We start from the raw sequence: 14,197 nt of genomic DNA on the forward strand, positions 1-14,197 counted from the left end.
CTCCTTGCAAAATCATCCATCTTTGTTTTGAAGACAGGGTCCCAGCACACTTCTCAGTCAAGTCAGCCTCAGTATCAGATGATGCTGGCAGCCTAAATCTGAAGTTCCCCCCTGACCGGTACAGAATCAAACAAAAATTTCAGATGCCAAAAGGTTGCCCTGCACCCGCAGCCCCCTGGCCTTGGGGAATCAGACCATCTCTGCAGCAACGTCCAGCAGGCGGCCCTCCTCCTTGCCAAGCCTTCAGTTTCCTGAAACCGACCCCCTGGACTTCACCTACAGCATCTTTGTGACTGCCTTCTGAAAACGCGGGTACTTAACTGCAAGCAGGCCTGATAACGAGCGCCCCGGGTCTCCATAAGAGTCAATGTTAAATCGACCTCATCTTTGACCTCTGCATCTGGCCGGCCCTGTGTTGCTGGTGGTTTGTGTTTGAGGTTAACTTTAACCCCAACCTGTGGACATCCTAACCCCTGGAGACTGGAACTGTAAGTCTTGTACTTACTTTGAAACTGTGTTAACTTTTAAAACAAATTATTGCTATTTGTTCGAAAACCGTTTAACTTGCCAATATGAAACAGTGGTATTGATACATATGTTGGATACTTAATTGCAAATGTACTTACCTGCAACTTGACTCTTGTGCTTCTGGACATAAAGTAACAATATATTTTTGTTATATAAAACTATTGGCCTGTAGTTAGTCATTGAGTGTGTGCTTCCTTTATTGCCTATGTGTGTACAACAAAGGCTTTGCACTACCCTCTGATAAGCCTAACCGCTCAACCACACTACAGCATTAGTACTATCTATTTAAGCCTTTGGTAAGGCTCTGGGGAACCCCTGGACTCTGTGCACACTATACCTCATTTTGATATAGTATATACGCAGAGCCAGCTTCCTACAATAGATATGATCAATAGCAATGGCGAAAGCTGGTATCCCTGACTGGTGCTTATCATAAGGGTAAAAGTTTCTGATCGTTCTGTTTATTTTAAGCTGTGCTGTAGGGGCTGAGAAGAGCAGAATAATTAAGTCTCTGAACCCTTTACCGTTTCCCAGCTTTAAGGTGGCATATAGGAAGGGATAGGAAGGGAAATTCAAGAGAATCGAATGCCTTTTCAGCGTCCAAAAACACTGCTGTTGCCAATAAGTCTCAAGAGATTTGATTGCTCACTGCAAAAATAGTGCCAAGATTTATCATTGTTAAGCGATGAGGAACAAACCCAGACTGCATGGGGGAGATTTTGTCCATGAGAAGGGCAAGGCGTGTATCAATAACCTTAGCTAATATCTTATCGTGATTTAACAACAATAGTGGCCTATATGACACGCAGAGATAAGGTGACTTGACAGGTTTCAAAAGTAAAGTAATAACAGCCTCCCAAAGGGTTGGGGGAAGAGTCCCTAGTTGCAGAGATTCCGCGTAAACTTCAAGCAGATGTGGGATCAGGATATCCCTGTATGTCTTATAAAAATCCCCTGTAAATCCATCCAGTCTTGGGGCCTTCAATCCACTTAAAGAATCTATGGCTTGGGATATCTCGTCACATATGATAGGGGTGGCTAGAAATTATGGTTGTCTGCTGTCCAGCCACACCATGGCGAAATCTGACAGATAATCCGCCAGAGCTGCAGCTGGCGTGTCAACCCGAGAGGTGTATAGATGTCGGTAGTTTGCTGTAAATTTCAAAACAATGGCAGTATTGGCTGTAATCTCTGTGCCTTGACTAGTGGCTAGGTTACCAACCCCCCTTTCAGGGCTATTTAGTGTCTCTCTCTTGGGTGGGTTCTCAGATTCGGCTTGCAAGATTCCAGCAGGACTCCTGCAACCTATACTTTGACTTCTAGCCTCTGGAACCGCGACTGGACCCCCCAGGGACTGACAATCTGCACCCACGACGAAGACTGCTTCCAACATTGTTTCCATGGCTTCTTCCAGCTTCTGCAAAATTTCCCCAGCTGTGCATCCCCTGAGAGTGGCAAGTCTTCAATCTGCACGCGAAAGAAGAAGGAATCTCCCATGGAGTGAAGGAGTCACTCCCCTGTATCCACAGGCACCAACTGCAATGACTACTGGCTGTGTGGATCTCCTCTCACCTCGAGCTGTGTGGATCCTGCCTCACAGGTGGTGGTCCCGAGTAGTCCTCTTGGGCCTCTCTGCCAGCTGTCCATCTTTGGTGGTGGGAAGTCTTTGTCTTCCCACGTAGGACAGTACCTCCTGTACACTGCGTCTCTTGCAGCTACCAAGGCTTGTTGGCATCTCCTCTAAGGGATCTTCAGGCTCCATGTAGCCCCAGACCTCCGCACTCCTTTCTGCGACGCAGTGCCCTCTGCGTGCCTCTCCTGCGGCATGGGACCCTTCTCCAGTAGTGCTACGCGGGCTCCTCTGTGACTCCTGGTTCCTCGTCCAGTGGGTCTCCTGTGGGGGCTGCCTCTTTTTCTGTGGACTTTCTACCTTGCTGAGGATCCCCCTAGTACTCACCACCCCCGTGGGTTGAGACCTCCTGGGCCTTGCTGGACCCTGGCAGCTCCATTTTTGCTTCACCGGACCGCGACTTCTGCCTTTGCCAAGGCTTGTTGGTGGCTTTTCCACACCACTGACAGACTGCAATCATCCATCCGATGTGGGACGTTGACTGCATCCTTCAGGAACTCTTCACCTGCTCCGTGGTTGCATTCCTGTCTGTCTTCGTCTTACCGGCGACCAACTCCTGCATCCACAGCTGGGTGGGTAGTAGCGCCTCACCCTGTATCAACAAATACCACCCCTCTGGGTCAGAATCAACAGTGCTGCAGTTAAAAGGGATACTCTTATGGATCAATTTACATTCCTTGCGGGAATAAGAGCAATAACAAACATGCAAAGTAACGGTGAGGGCACCTTTGTACAGCATAGGAGTGATCAGGGAGAGGAGCTAGGTGGGTTTCTTGAAGAAATGCCAGCTTTATGCCATGTCTATTGATATAAGATAGGTCCTGCTTCCCTCTCTTACGGTTGTTACGGCCCCTGATATTGCAAGTCACACACGTAAGTGTAGTTGTTCGAGTATCATGTCGTAGTGTAGTGATGGTGAAGAATTTGGACTAGCCCAGTGAGTTAAGCAGCAGGAAATACCTCAGTGCAGAGAAGGTGATAGCTTCAGTGGTAATATGTAACACAAACAACCAAGCCCGACTAGCCTACCCCCCCCAAAGTTGCTAGTAAAGGCTTCTCAGCCAAACAGATCCACAAGGAACTCCTCCACAAAATTGTCCATACTACCGGTGTTTGTCAACTCCGCCACTCCTGTAATGCAAATATTATTATGGCGTGACTGCGCAAGTCCTCATTTTTTTGATGGCACCGTTTTCAAGAGTTGCTCCACCCTTTCAAGGTGATTTTTGAGTGTCAGCACAGTCATCCTCTTCATCAGAAATCCAATGCTGTACCCTATCCATACTGGCAGCCTGGCGATCAATGCATTTATTCACGTGATCAAGCCTCGCAGTGAGGGTATCAAAGCGGAGGTCTGTAGCCTGGAATCCTGTCCCAGAGCTCATCCATGATTGCTTCTGTGCTGTCTGAGGGAGGGGCAGGGGTAGCACCAGGTCCGAAGTCCTCAGATGCAGGCCCGTCCTTAAGGGCCTGCCTAGGAGTTTTGCTGGTTTTAAATGTTGTTTGCTTCTGTCTGGGGTCGCCCCGACCCATGTTGTAATGCAGCGGTAGGGACTTTGTGCCCCTGCAATGGGGGAATGCAAGGTAGTGTAACAGGGGGGATATACTGGTCTATAGGCAAATATATTAACATGCGGTCGCCTACACCGACCTCGATGCACCAGCCTGCGGCATGCAGCACTTCAGTGGAAGGGAACAAGCGATAGATGCAAGACGAGGCTCCGAAGTTTGAAAGCAAAGATGTGACCTCTCCGTAGGTATGTAGAGGTCTGGTTCACAAGCAACAAAATAGTCAGCCGCAGAGGGGTGCACCGTGCAGGCAGCACAGCTGGCCGTCATGGAGCCAACGTGAGAACCAGAACGCAGAAAGGCCAAAAGAAAATGGGAGATCTGACGACTCACCGCCACAGTCCACAGTCCATGGTCCAGGCTACAAGATACTCTTCACAGTTGGCTGCTGATCAAGCCATCACTCGTCCGTCCAACAGCGGGAGGACGGCCACCCAGACAGGCGCAGAGCCGACGCGCACCAGGCCAGGCTCGTCCTAGGAATCCAAGGGCCCGGCGGCAGCCCAGCAGGCCCAAGGCATGCCTGGCAGCCGAGCAGCCAGCCACCTGGCACAGCCACCAGCCAGGCGCCGGCTTGCTGAACCCAAATCAGCAGTGGGCTGAGAAGTGTGAGTGCCGCCCGGGCCCAGTGCCTGCAGGCAGCATCAGGGCCAAAGGGCCGGCCCGCGGCAACCAGGCCCAAAGCAGCTGGAAAGATCAGGTTGGTGTACACACGCATGCACGCAAATCAGGCGGTCAGCAGCACCTTCAGGTCAGCTGGACCAGTCCCCTCCACCTTCCACTCCACCCAAGACGGGCCGCCGCAGCCTCAGGCTCACCTGTGGCCCCTATTGCTGCAGGGCCGCATCAGGCCTCAGCAGCCAACACTCCGCGCCACAGCAGGAAACTTCCACCCAGCATGTTTATGGCAGGTATATCAGACCCCAAGCAGTGCAGGAGGGCGACTCATGGCATCTGTGGACCTGTAGGATCCATATGGCATATGCATTGCACAGTATTGGGCGGAGTCCCCCAGAGCTACGTGACTGAGCAGCATTACGGTCGGTCAGGCCACACCCAATCAATGCATTTTTTGGGTCGAGCATAGCAGCGTGCATGCGCTGCTTTTCCGACGTGTTGGTATGTATCTGGGCTTTTAACAACGCCCATCCCTATCATTCGTTTGTGGGCTTCCCCTTCAAAAATCCTTTGACATTGGTAAATGGCTTACGTTTGTCCCTCCTTGGAATTTTTGTTACCGCCATGGCCATCGCCCCTTTTACATGGCTAATTGAACTTTTGGTGATAAGTTTGACTGCGAGCGAACTTCTTTTTCCTTTTGTCTCTCTCCTTGTCGCTAATCCTCATAGCGGCCGTGAATCGGCTTGCTTATGTGAAACTGTTTTACTTATGTTTTTTCAATTTGTGTGGCAAGAAAAGTCCGGTTAGGAGTTAACAACGCTAATAGCTCTAACTCGAGCAAATGCGAGATCCCTTGCATTGCAAATGTTTGTTAAAGTTTGGACCTTAGTGATTATTCTGCATACATTTCTTTTTCTGATTTAAATATGTCTAGTTTGCATTATCTAACTTGTTTGTGTAATGGGCATTGTTTTTTAAGGTATTTTGGACCCTGTGTTTTAAACTCTGTCAATATGATACAATTTGTTTAAAATCTAATCCTTTGCATCACATGAAGTCTCTGCAGCTCTGAATTCAACTTGGCTACTTGGTTTCAAGGTTATATCTTGATGTCTTGCATTCCACATCAGAGCCTCCACCTCTCTTTCTGAATTCTCAAGAAACCAATGACTTGGCTTTTCAATTAACCAACCTACCATAGACAGGGCTTTATACACAGACATGCTCGGTGCCAGGATAACCTTGAGAGCGATAATGCACTTTATGGATACACATAACAAAACATCTGTTACTGATGCAATATAATTAGCACTGAGGCTTTGATTACTTCAGTGTGGTGGCTCTTCTGAAAGAGGTAATCCTCAGCAGCATAGGTAGCAGTTGGTGCTGAGATTGGATGTGCAAATAGAGTTCATAGTTCTTTAGATTTCTGCTGGGGAATTATTATTCAAATAATTATAACTTCATTGAAGATCCCATGAAGCAGATCTAGGACTGTAAGTTTCTTACTGAATGTTTGGCCGTGGTGATAGCACATTTGTAATTCAGCCAGGTTCGTGTGTATAGGGTACCTGGATGATTTGCAGGTGAAGGGGGTGACTCGAGCAAAATGTCTCACTCGCAATTCCATGAAATCACACTTGTGTCTCAAACAAGCTCAATGCTTTTGGAGAGCCACACTGAACACTGTCACATGAAGAGCTTACCCCAGCACAGGTTGAATGGTTTACATGAGCAACCACATTGTTCAAGGCCAGTGGGCCCACAGGAATGTCGTCTTCATTGGAATGTTGGAGCTTTTTGTTGTGCTGTTGGCTGTGTGAGCATTCCGAACCAGACTACACAACCAGATGGGGCTGATTTGGACAGACAATATGATCACCAATCACCACATAGAAAAACGGTGGCATACATTTGCCATAGTTGCCCAATATGGTTCAAGCAGTATGGCGTTAGGTGATTTGTCAACACTTGTTATTAGTGCACATTCCCAGGTAGGCACTGATTCTGCCTATCTTTCCTGTAAGTTCCCAATCAAATATTTCTCTCCTAGGTGACCCCAACCTCTGTTTGCTATCTGCACAAAATCAAAATACCTAAACTCTGCCTCCAGATAAATACAGTTCAGTAAGGGGCTCACTAATATGTATCCCCCTACTCTTTGTTATGACACAGTGTTTTAACGTTTCTGATGGGTGCTCAGTTTGAGCCTTTGCATAGCTGTTCATTAAGGTTTCTTACTTTTAAAACTGTATTTCGTGTGGCCATCACGTTGGCTAGACATGTTAGTGAGTTACAGGTGCATTGGGAGTATTCAAAAGGTGAGGAATCCACAGGTAGATATCGTATCCACCAGAAAAAGCTTTACTGACGGTAAGTAACTTATTAATTTGGGTTTAGCCATACTAAGGGTGTTCCTTAGCTGACCCCCTCTTGATGGCGATCCTTAGTTGAAGTATCTATGTTTTGCTGCAGTAACCATGTCGGAGAGCAGTTTTTACAGGTATGAACTTTCTTTCAGTGTATCAGATCCTGATTAATCAGAAAGTCACACAGCCTTACAACTAGATAATTACAGAGTAGTATAATGTTTGTTGGTACTTCTGGTCAAAAGTATTTTCTAAAATTAGTGACTATGCTGGTTGCTTTCTGTTCCCAGCCATGCAGGAGGAGGCACTAAAGCTGGTCCTGTTAGCCCTGGAAGATGGCTCTGCACTATCCCGGAAGGTCTTGGTTCTCTTCGTTGTCCAGCGACTTGAACCGCGTTTCCCTCAAGCCTCTAAAACAAGCATTGGGCATGTTGTCCAACTACTTTACAGAGCATCCTGCTTTAAGGTGAGGTTAGAGTTGGTAGGGCAAAAAGAGGATTTGATTGAGTCTAGACTTTGGTGTCCCAAATTGCTGCACATCTGGCAAATTCTGTTTTGAGGGACTAATGTGGGGATGAGTATGTAGTGAACAAAAAGGTAAACTTGCCTCTGTCCCTTTACTGGTGGTTGAGGAGGCATCATTACTGTACACTTCTAAAGTCAAGGCTTTCAGATTGCCATTCATTTTAACTTCCCCAGGTTCGTTGGAAAGGGAGCTAAAATTCATTAATAATATGCTTTGTGAATTTGTTGTTGTTTATGAAATTAGCTTTCCAAACAAACCTGCTGAGGTAATAGCTAACATAACCCTTGTTCCTTCTTGAGACTATCCCTCTAATTGCCTTTGGGGTTTGCATGTGCTTGTTTTTAGTTTTGTGGCTATCGTGTAATGGTAGTCTGCGCCTGTTTCAGATAGTCCCTACGCATTTTGACACATATACCATCATAACATTACATGTGCAAATAGTCGCGCTTGTCGTTCTTCTTTTACAAGAGCGATGAACACATCTCACCTTCATTGTATCCTACAGTACATGATCTGACTTTCAGTGCCTCTCATGTCATGTTTCTTACCTCCTTCTCCCATCCATGCTGTAGAGCTTTAATGGATATAAATACACCATGCAACAAGTCTCGCCCTTACTCTTGCTGATCCTAGAGTTCCTGTCACATCCTTATAAAGGTGTGAGATCTTTATTCTTCCTTTCCAGCGGTTAGCTTGCTGTCTTTACTATGGTAGACTGTAATTTTCATTTCTCAAGTGTGTCATGTTGCCCATTTTCCGCTCTTGCTGTGTAGTGGTTGTAAGACCTGGACATCTCTTGTCTGTGGTCTTAGTGCCTGTGTGGTAGGTGTGCTAGAGATCTGTTTTGTTCAATCTGTTTCTTCCTGCACAGGTTACTAAGCGAGACGAAGACTCCTCCCTTATGCAACTGAAGGAGGAGTTCCGGACCTATGAAGCCTTACGGCGGGAGCATGACTCGCAGATTGTGCAAATCGCGATGGAGGCAGGTTTACGCATTGCTCCAGATCAGTGGTCCTCGCTCTTGTATGGGGACCAGTCCCATAAATCCCACATGCAGTCTATAATAGACAAGGTAGGAGGACCCCTCGTTCCTGTTCTTCTATTACCTCTCCAGGAAAGTAGTTTGGATTGAAGCACAGGAAAAATAGATTAAAATGCTTGTTTAATTTTTATGCCGTCAGATTTGCACTTCTCCAGAACTATTGAATTTTAAAACCCTTCTTATGAACCTAGCATTACTATATATTTTGACGCTTCAGTAGGTTTGGGAACTCAGTATTTTCTTTGCAGGTCACAGTGTTGCTCAGTTCAGCATTACTTCTTTGTGGTCATAAGTGTAATAGAGGTTTAGGTTTCTATAGTGTGTGTTTGGTCAGAGGCTTAATAGAAGTCTCATTTGCTGATTTTCTTGGAAAGTTACTGATGTAATCGGAGGCTAGGATAAGTGCAGTCCGTTTGTCTTTCAGTCTGTGATTTTGAAGCATTCTGGAGCAGCGTTTATTAGTTGGTTTTCCAATGCAGAGTTTATAGACCATGTAGTACTTTGTATATTCCCATTGAAAGTCTGGCCCACATAAAGTTTACATCAAAAACTAACTCAAGGGTCCCTGGAAAAAATGAGGAGAGATCAGCTGGGAATTGCAAACCATATGTAAGAAAAATGTCTCTCCAAAATGAACATGGGTACATATACCACATGTAGGAAGTTGGCTCTGTATGTGCTATTTCAAAGTAAGGAATAGCATGCACAGAGTCCAAGGGTTCCCCTTAGAGGTAAAATAGTGGTAAAAAGAGATAATACTAATGCTCTATTTTGTGGTAGTGTGGTCGAGCAGTAGGCTTATCCAAGGAGTAGTGTTAAGCATTTGTTGTACATACACATAGACAATAAATGAAGTACACACACTCAGAGACAAATCCAGCCAATAGGTTTTGTATAGAAAAATATCTTTTCTTAGTTTATTTTAAGAACCACAGGTTCAAATTTAACATGTAATATCTTGTTTGAAAGGTATTGCAGGTAAGTACATTAGGAACTTCGAATCATTTCAATTGCATGTATACTTTTCAAGTTATTCACAAATAGCTATTTCAAAAGTGGACACTTAGTGCAATTTTCACAGTTCCTGGGGGAGGTAAGTTTTTGTTAGTTTTACCAGGTAAGTAAGACACTTACAGGGTTCAGTTCTTGGTCCAAGGTAGCCCACCGTTGGGGGTTCAGAGCAACCCCAAAGTCACCACACCAGCAGCTCAGGGCCGGTCAGGTGCAGAGTTCAAAGTGGTGCCCAAAACGCATAGGCTAGAATGGAGAGAAGGGGGTGCCCCGGTTCCGGTCTGCTTGCAGGTAAGTACCCGCGTCTTCGGAGGGCAGACCAGGGGGGTTTTGTAGGGCACCGGGGGGGGACACAAGCCCACACAGAAATTTCACCCTCAGCAGCGCGGGGGCGGCCGGGTGCAGTGTAGAAACAAGCGTCGGGTTTTCAATGTTAGTCTATGAGAGATCAAGGGATCTCTTTAGCGCTGCAGGCAGGCAAGGGGGGGCTTCCTCGGGGAAACCTCCACTTGGGCAAGGGAGAGGGACTCCTGGGGGTCACTTCTCCAGTGAAAGTCCGGTCCTTCAGGTCCTGGGGGCTGCGGGTGCAGGGTCTTTTCCAGGCGTCGGGACTTAGGTTTCAGAGAGTCGCGGTCAGGGGAAGCCTCGGGATTCCCTCTGCAGGCGGCGCTGTGGGGGCTCAGGGGGGACAGGTTTTGGTACTCACAGTCGTAGAGTAGTCCGGGGGTCCTCCCTGAGGTGTTGGTTCTCCACCAGCCGAGTCGGGGTCGCCGGGTGCAGTGTTGTAAGTCTCACGCTTCTTGCGGGGAGTTGCAGGGTTCTTTAAAGCTGCTTCTTGAAACAAAGTTGCAGTCTTTTTGGAGCAGGTCCGCTGTCCTCTGGAGTTTCTTGTCGTCGTCGAAGCAGGGCAGTCCTCAGAGGATTCAGAGGTCGCTGGTCCCTTTGGAAGGCGTCGCTGGAGCAGAGTTCTTTGGAAGGCAGGAGACAGGCCGGTGAGTTTCTGGAGCCAAGGCAGTTGTTGTCTTCTGGTCTTCCTCTGCAGGGGTTTTCAGCTGGGCAGTCCTTCTTCTTGTTGTTTGCAGGAATCTAATTTTCTAGGGTTCAGGGTAGCCCTTAAATACTAAATTTAAGGGCGTGTTTAGGTCTGGGGGGTTAGTAGCCAATGGCTACTAGCCCTGAGGGTGGGTACACCCTCTTTGTGCCTCCTCCCAAGGGGAGGGGGTCACAATCCTAACCCTATTGGGGGAATCCTCCATCTGCAAGATGGTGGATTTCTAAAAGTTAGTCACCTCAGCTCAGGACACCTTAGGGGCTGTCCTGACTGGCCAGTGACTCCTCCTTGTTGCTTTCTTTGTTCCCTCCAGCCTTGCCGCCAAAAGTGGGGGCCGTGGCCGGAGGGGGCGGGCAACTCCACTAAGCTGGAGTGCCCTGCTGGGCTGTGACAAAGGGGTGAGCCTTTGAGGCTCACCGCCAGGTGTTACAGCTCCTGCCTGGGGGAGGTGTTAGCATCTCCACCCAGTGCAGGCTTTGTTACTGGCCTCAGAGTGACAAAGGCACTCTCCCCATGGAGAACCAGTCAGCCTACACAGACAGTCGGTTAAGTTTCAGGGGGCACCTCTAAGGTGCCCTCTGGGGTGTATTTTGCAATTAAATGTACACTGGCATCAGTGTGCATTTATTGTGCTGAGAAGTTTGATACCAAACTTCCCAGTTTTCAGTGTAGCCATTATGGTGCTGTGGAGTTCGTGTTTGACAAACTCCCAGACCATATACTCTTATGGCTACCCTGCACTTACAATGTCTAAGGTTTTGTTTAGACACTGTAGGGGTACCATGCTCATGCACTGATACCCTCACCTATGGTATAGTGCACCCTGCCTTAGGGCTGTAAGGCCTGCTAGAGGGGTGACTGACCTATACTTGCATAGGCAGTGAGAGGCTGGCATGGCACCCTGAGGGGAGTGCCATGTCGACTTACTTGTTTTGTTCTCACTAGCACACACAAGCTGGCAAGCAGTGTGTCTGTGCTGAGTGAGAGGTCTCCCGGGTGGCATAAGACATGCTGCAGCCCTTAGAGACCTTCCTTGGCATCAGGGCCCTTGGTACTAGAAGTACCAGTTACAAGGGACTTATCTGGATGCCAGGGTCTGCCAATTGTGGATACAAAAGTACAAGTTAGGGAAAGAACACTGGTGCTGGGGCCTGGTTAGCAGGCCTCAGCACACTTTCAATTGTAAACATAGCATCAGCAAAGGCAAAAAGTCAGGGGGCAACCATGCCAAGGAGGCATTTCCTTACACCACATATTCTAATTAATAAAGCATATTCTGGAACCAAACAATATATTTTGAATAGAAATTTAGAAATATAATTTTATTTTGATCATATCAAATATATATATTTTTTGCAATTTCTTCAAAACAGTAAAAATAATTAGATAAATAATATAGTTTAAACAAAATTGTTAAAGGTCCAAAATGAAAGAACCTACTCTCATACTGTCATTCATACAACACAACTATCAACCATAACACCATCCAATAGTATAGAAAACAGAGAGCTATAACCTAAATACAAATAGACAAAAATAAAGGAATATGAAGCAAAGTTTGCAATTCTGCAAAACAGAGATAAATAACTGTATCAAAAACTGGATCCATTTTTCATGACTGATGTTAAAAAAAAAACAAAAATAAATAAAATAAAATTCATCTAATAACAAGGCTTTAAAGATCGAGCAGGTCATTTTTAAATCAAAAATGTACATTGTAAGGAAATGCCTCCTTGGCATGGTTGCCCCCTGACTTTTTGCCTTTGCTGATGCTATGTTTACAATTGAAAGTGTGCTGAGGCCTGCTAACCAGGCCCCAGCACCAGTGTTCTTTCCCTAACCTGTACTTTTGTATCCACAATTGGCAGACCCTGGCATCCAGATAAGTCCCTTGTAACTGGTACTTCTAGTACCAAGGGCCCTGATGCCAAGGAAGGTCTCTAAGGGCTGCAGCATGTCTTATGCCACCCTGGAGACCTCTCACTCAGCACAGACACACTGCTTACCAGCTTGTATGTGCTAGTGAGAACAAAACGAGTAAGTCGACATGGCACTCCCCTCAGGGTGCCATGCCAGCCTCTCACTGCCTATGCAAGTATAGGTCAGTCACCCCTCTAGCAGGCCTTACAGCCCTAAGGCAGGGTGCACTATACCATAGGTGAGGGTACCAGTGCATGAGCATGGTACCCCTACAGTGTCTAAACAAAACCTTAGACATTGTAAGTGCAGGGTAGCCATAAGAGTATATGGTCTGGGAGTCTGTTTTACACGAACTCCACAGCACCATAATGGCTACACTGAAAACTGGGAAGTTTGGTATCAAACTTCTCAGCACAATAAATGCACACTGATGCCAGTGTACATTTTATTGCAAAATACACCCCAGAGGGCACCTTAGAGGTGCCCCCTGAAACTTAACCGACTGTCTGTGTAGGCTGACTAGTTCCAGCAGCCTGCCACACTAGAGACATGTTGCTGGCCCCATGGGGAGAGTGCCTTTGTCACTCTGAGGCCAGTAACAAAGCCTGCACTGGGTGGAGATGCTAACACCTCCCCCAGGCAGGAGCTGTAACACCTGGCGGTGAGCCTCAAAGGCTCACCCCTTTGTCACAGCACCGCAGGACACTCCAGCTAGTGGAGTTGCCCGCCCCCTCCGGCCCCGGCCCCCACTTTTGGCGGCAAGGCCGGAGAAAATAATGAGAATAACAAGAAGGAGTCACTGGCCAGTCAGGACAGCCCCTAAGGTGTCCTAAGGTGAGTTGACTAACTTTTAGAAATCCTCCATCTTGCAGATGGAGGATTCCCCCAATAGGGTTAGGATTGTGACCCCCTCCCCTTGGGAGGAGGCACAAAGAGGGTGTACCCACCCTCAGGGCTAGTAGCCATTGGCTACTAACCCCCCAGACCTAAACACGCCCTTAAATTTAGTATTTAAGGGCTACCCTGAACCCTAGAAAATTAGATTCCTGCAACAACAAGAAGAAGGACTGCCCAGCTGAAAACCCCTGCAGAGGAAGACTCAAGACAACAACTGCCTTGGCTCCAGAAACTCACCGGCCTGTCTCCTGCCTTCCAAAGAACTCTGCTCCAGCGACGCCTTCCAAAGGGACCAGCGACCTCCGAATCCTCTGAGGACTGCCCTGCTTCGACGACGACAAGAAACTCCCGAGGACAGCGGACCTGCTCCAAAAAGACTGCAACTTTGTTTCAAGAAGCAGCTTTAAAGAACCCTGCAACTCCCCGCAAGAAGCGTGAGACTTGCAACACTGCACCCGGCGACCCCGACTCGGCTGGTGGAGAACCAACACCTCAGGGAGGACCCCCGGACTACTCTCCGACTGTGAGTACCAAAACCTGTCCCCCCTGAGCCCCCACAGCGCCGCCTGCAGAGGGAATCCCGAGGCTTCCCCTGACGCGACTCTCTGAAACCTAAGTCCCGACGCCTGGAAAAGACCCTGCACCCGCAGCCCCCAGGACCTGAAGGACCGGACTTTCACTGGAGAAGTGACCCCCAGGAGTCCCTCTCCCTTGCCCAAGTGGAGGTTTCCCCGAGGAAGCCCCCCCTTGCCTGCCTGCAGCGCTGAAGAGATCCGTTGATCTCTCATAGACTAACATTGCAAACCCGACGCTTGTTTCTACACTGCACCCGGCCGCCCCCGCGCTGCTGAGGGTGAAATTTCTGTGTGGGCTTGTGTCCCCCCCCGGTGCCCTACAAAACCCCCCTGGTCTGCCCTCCGAAGACGCGGGTACTTACCTGCAAGCAGACCGGAACCGGGGCACCCCCTTCTCTCCATTCTAGCCTATGCGTTTTGGGCACCACTTTGAACTCTGCACCTGACCGGCCCTGAGC

The 14,197-nt window shown here is 47.9% G+C and overlaps 1 protein-coding gene across 6 annotated transcripts in view; it reads left to right on the forward strand.

Moving 5' to 3' along the window:
• Positions 1–14,197, forward strand: part of RC3H1 (ring finger and CCCH-type domains 1) — a 655,450-nt gene that overhangs the window by 137,225 nt on the left and 504,028 nt on the right. For all 6 annotated transcript variants that reach the window (XM_069231606.1, XM_069231604.1, XM_069231602.1 and 3 more), the window contains exons 5-6: positions 7,008–7,183; positions 8,115–8,315. In XM_069231606.1, coding sequence (XP_069087707.1) covers positions 7,008–7,183; positions 8,115–8,315 — 377 coding nt within the window. The remainder of the gene's footprint in view (positions 1–7,007; positions 7,184–8,114; positions 8,316–14,197) is intronic.

The sequence above is a fragment of the Pleurodeles waltl genome, chromosome 4_2, assembly GCF_031143425.1.
Source record: "Pleurodeles waltl isolate 20211129_DDA chromosome 4_2, aPleWal1.hap1.20221129, whole genome shotgun sequence".
Classification (NCBI taxonomy): domain Eukaryota; kingdom Metazoa; phylum Chordata; class Amphibia; order Caudata; family Salamandridae; genus Pleurodeles; species Pleurodeles waltl.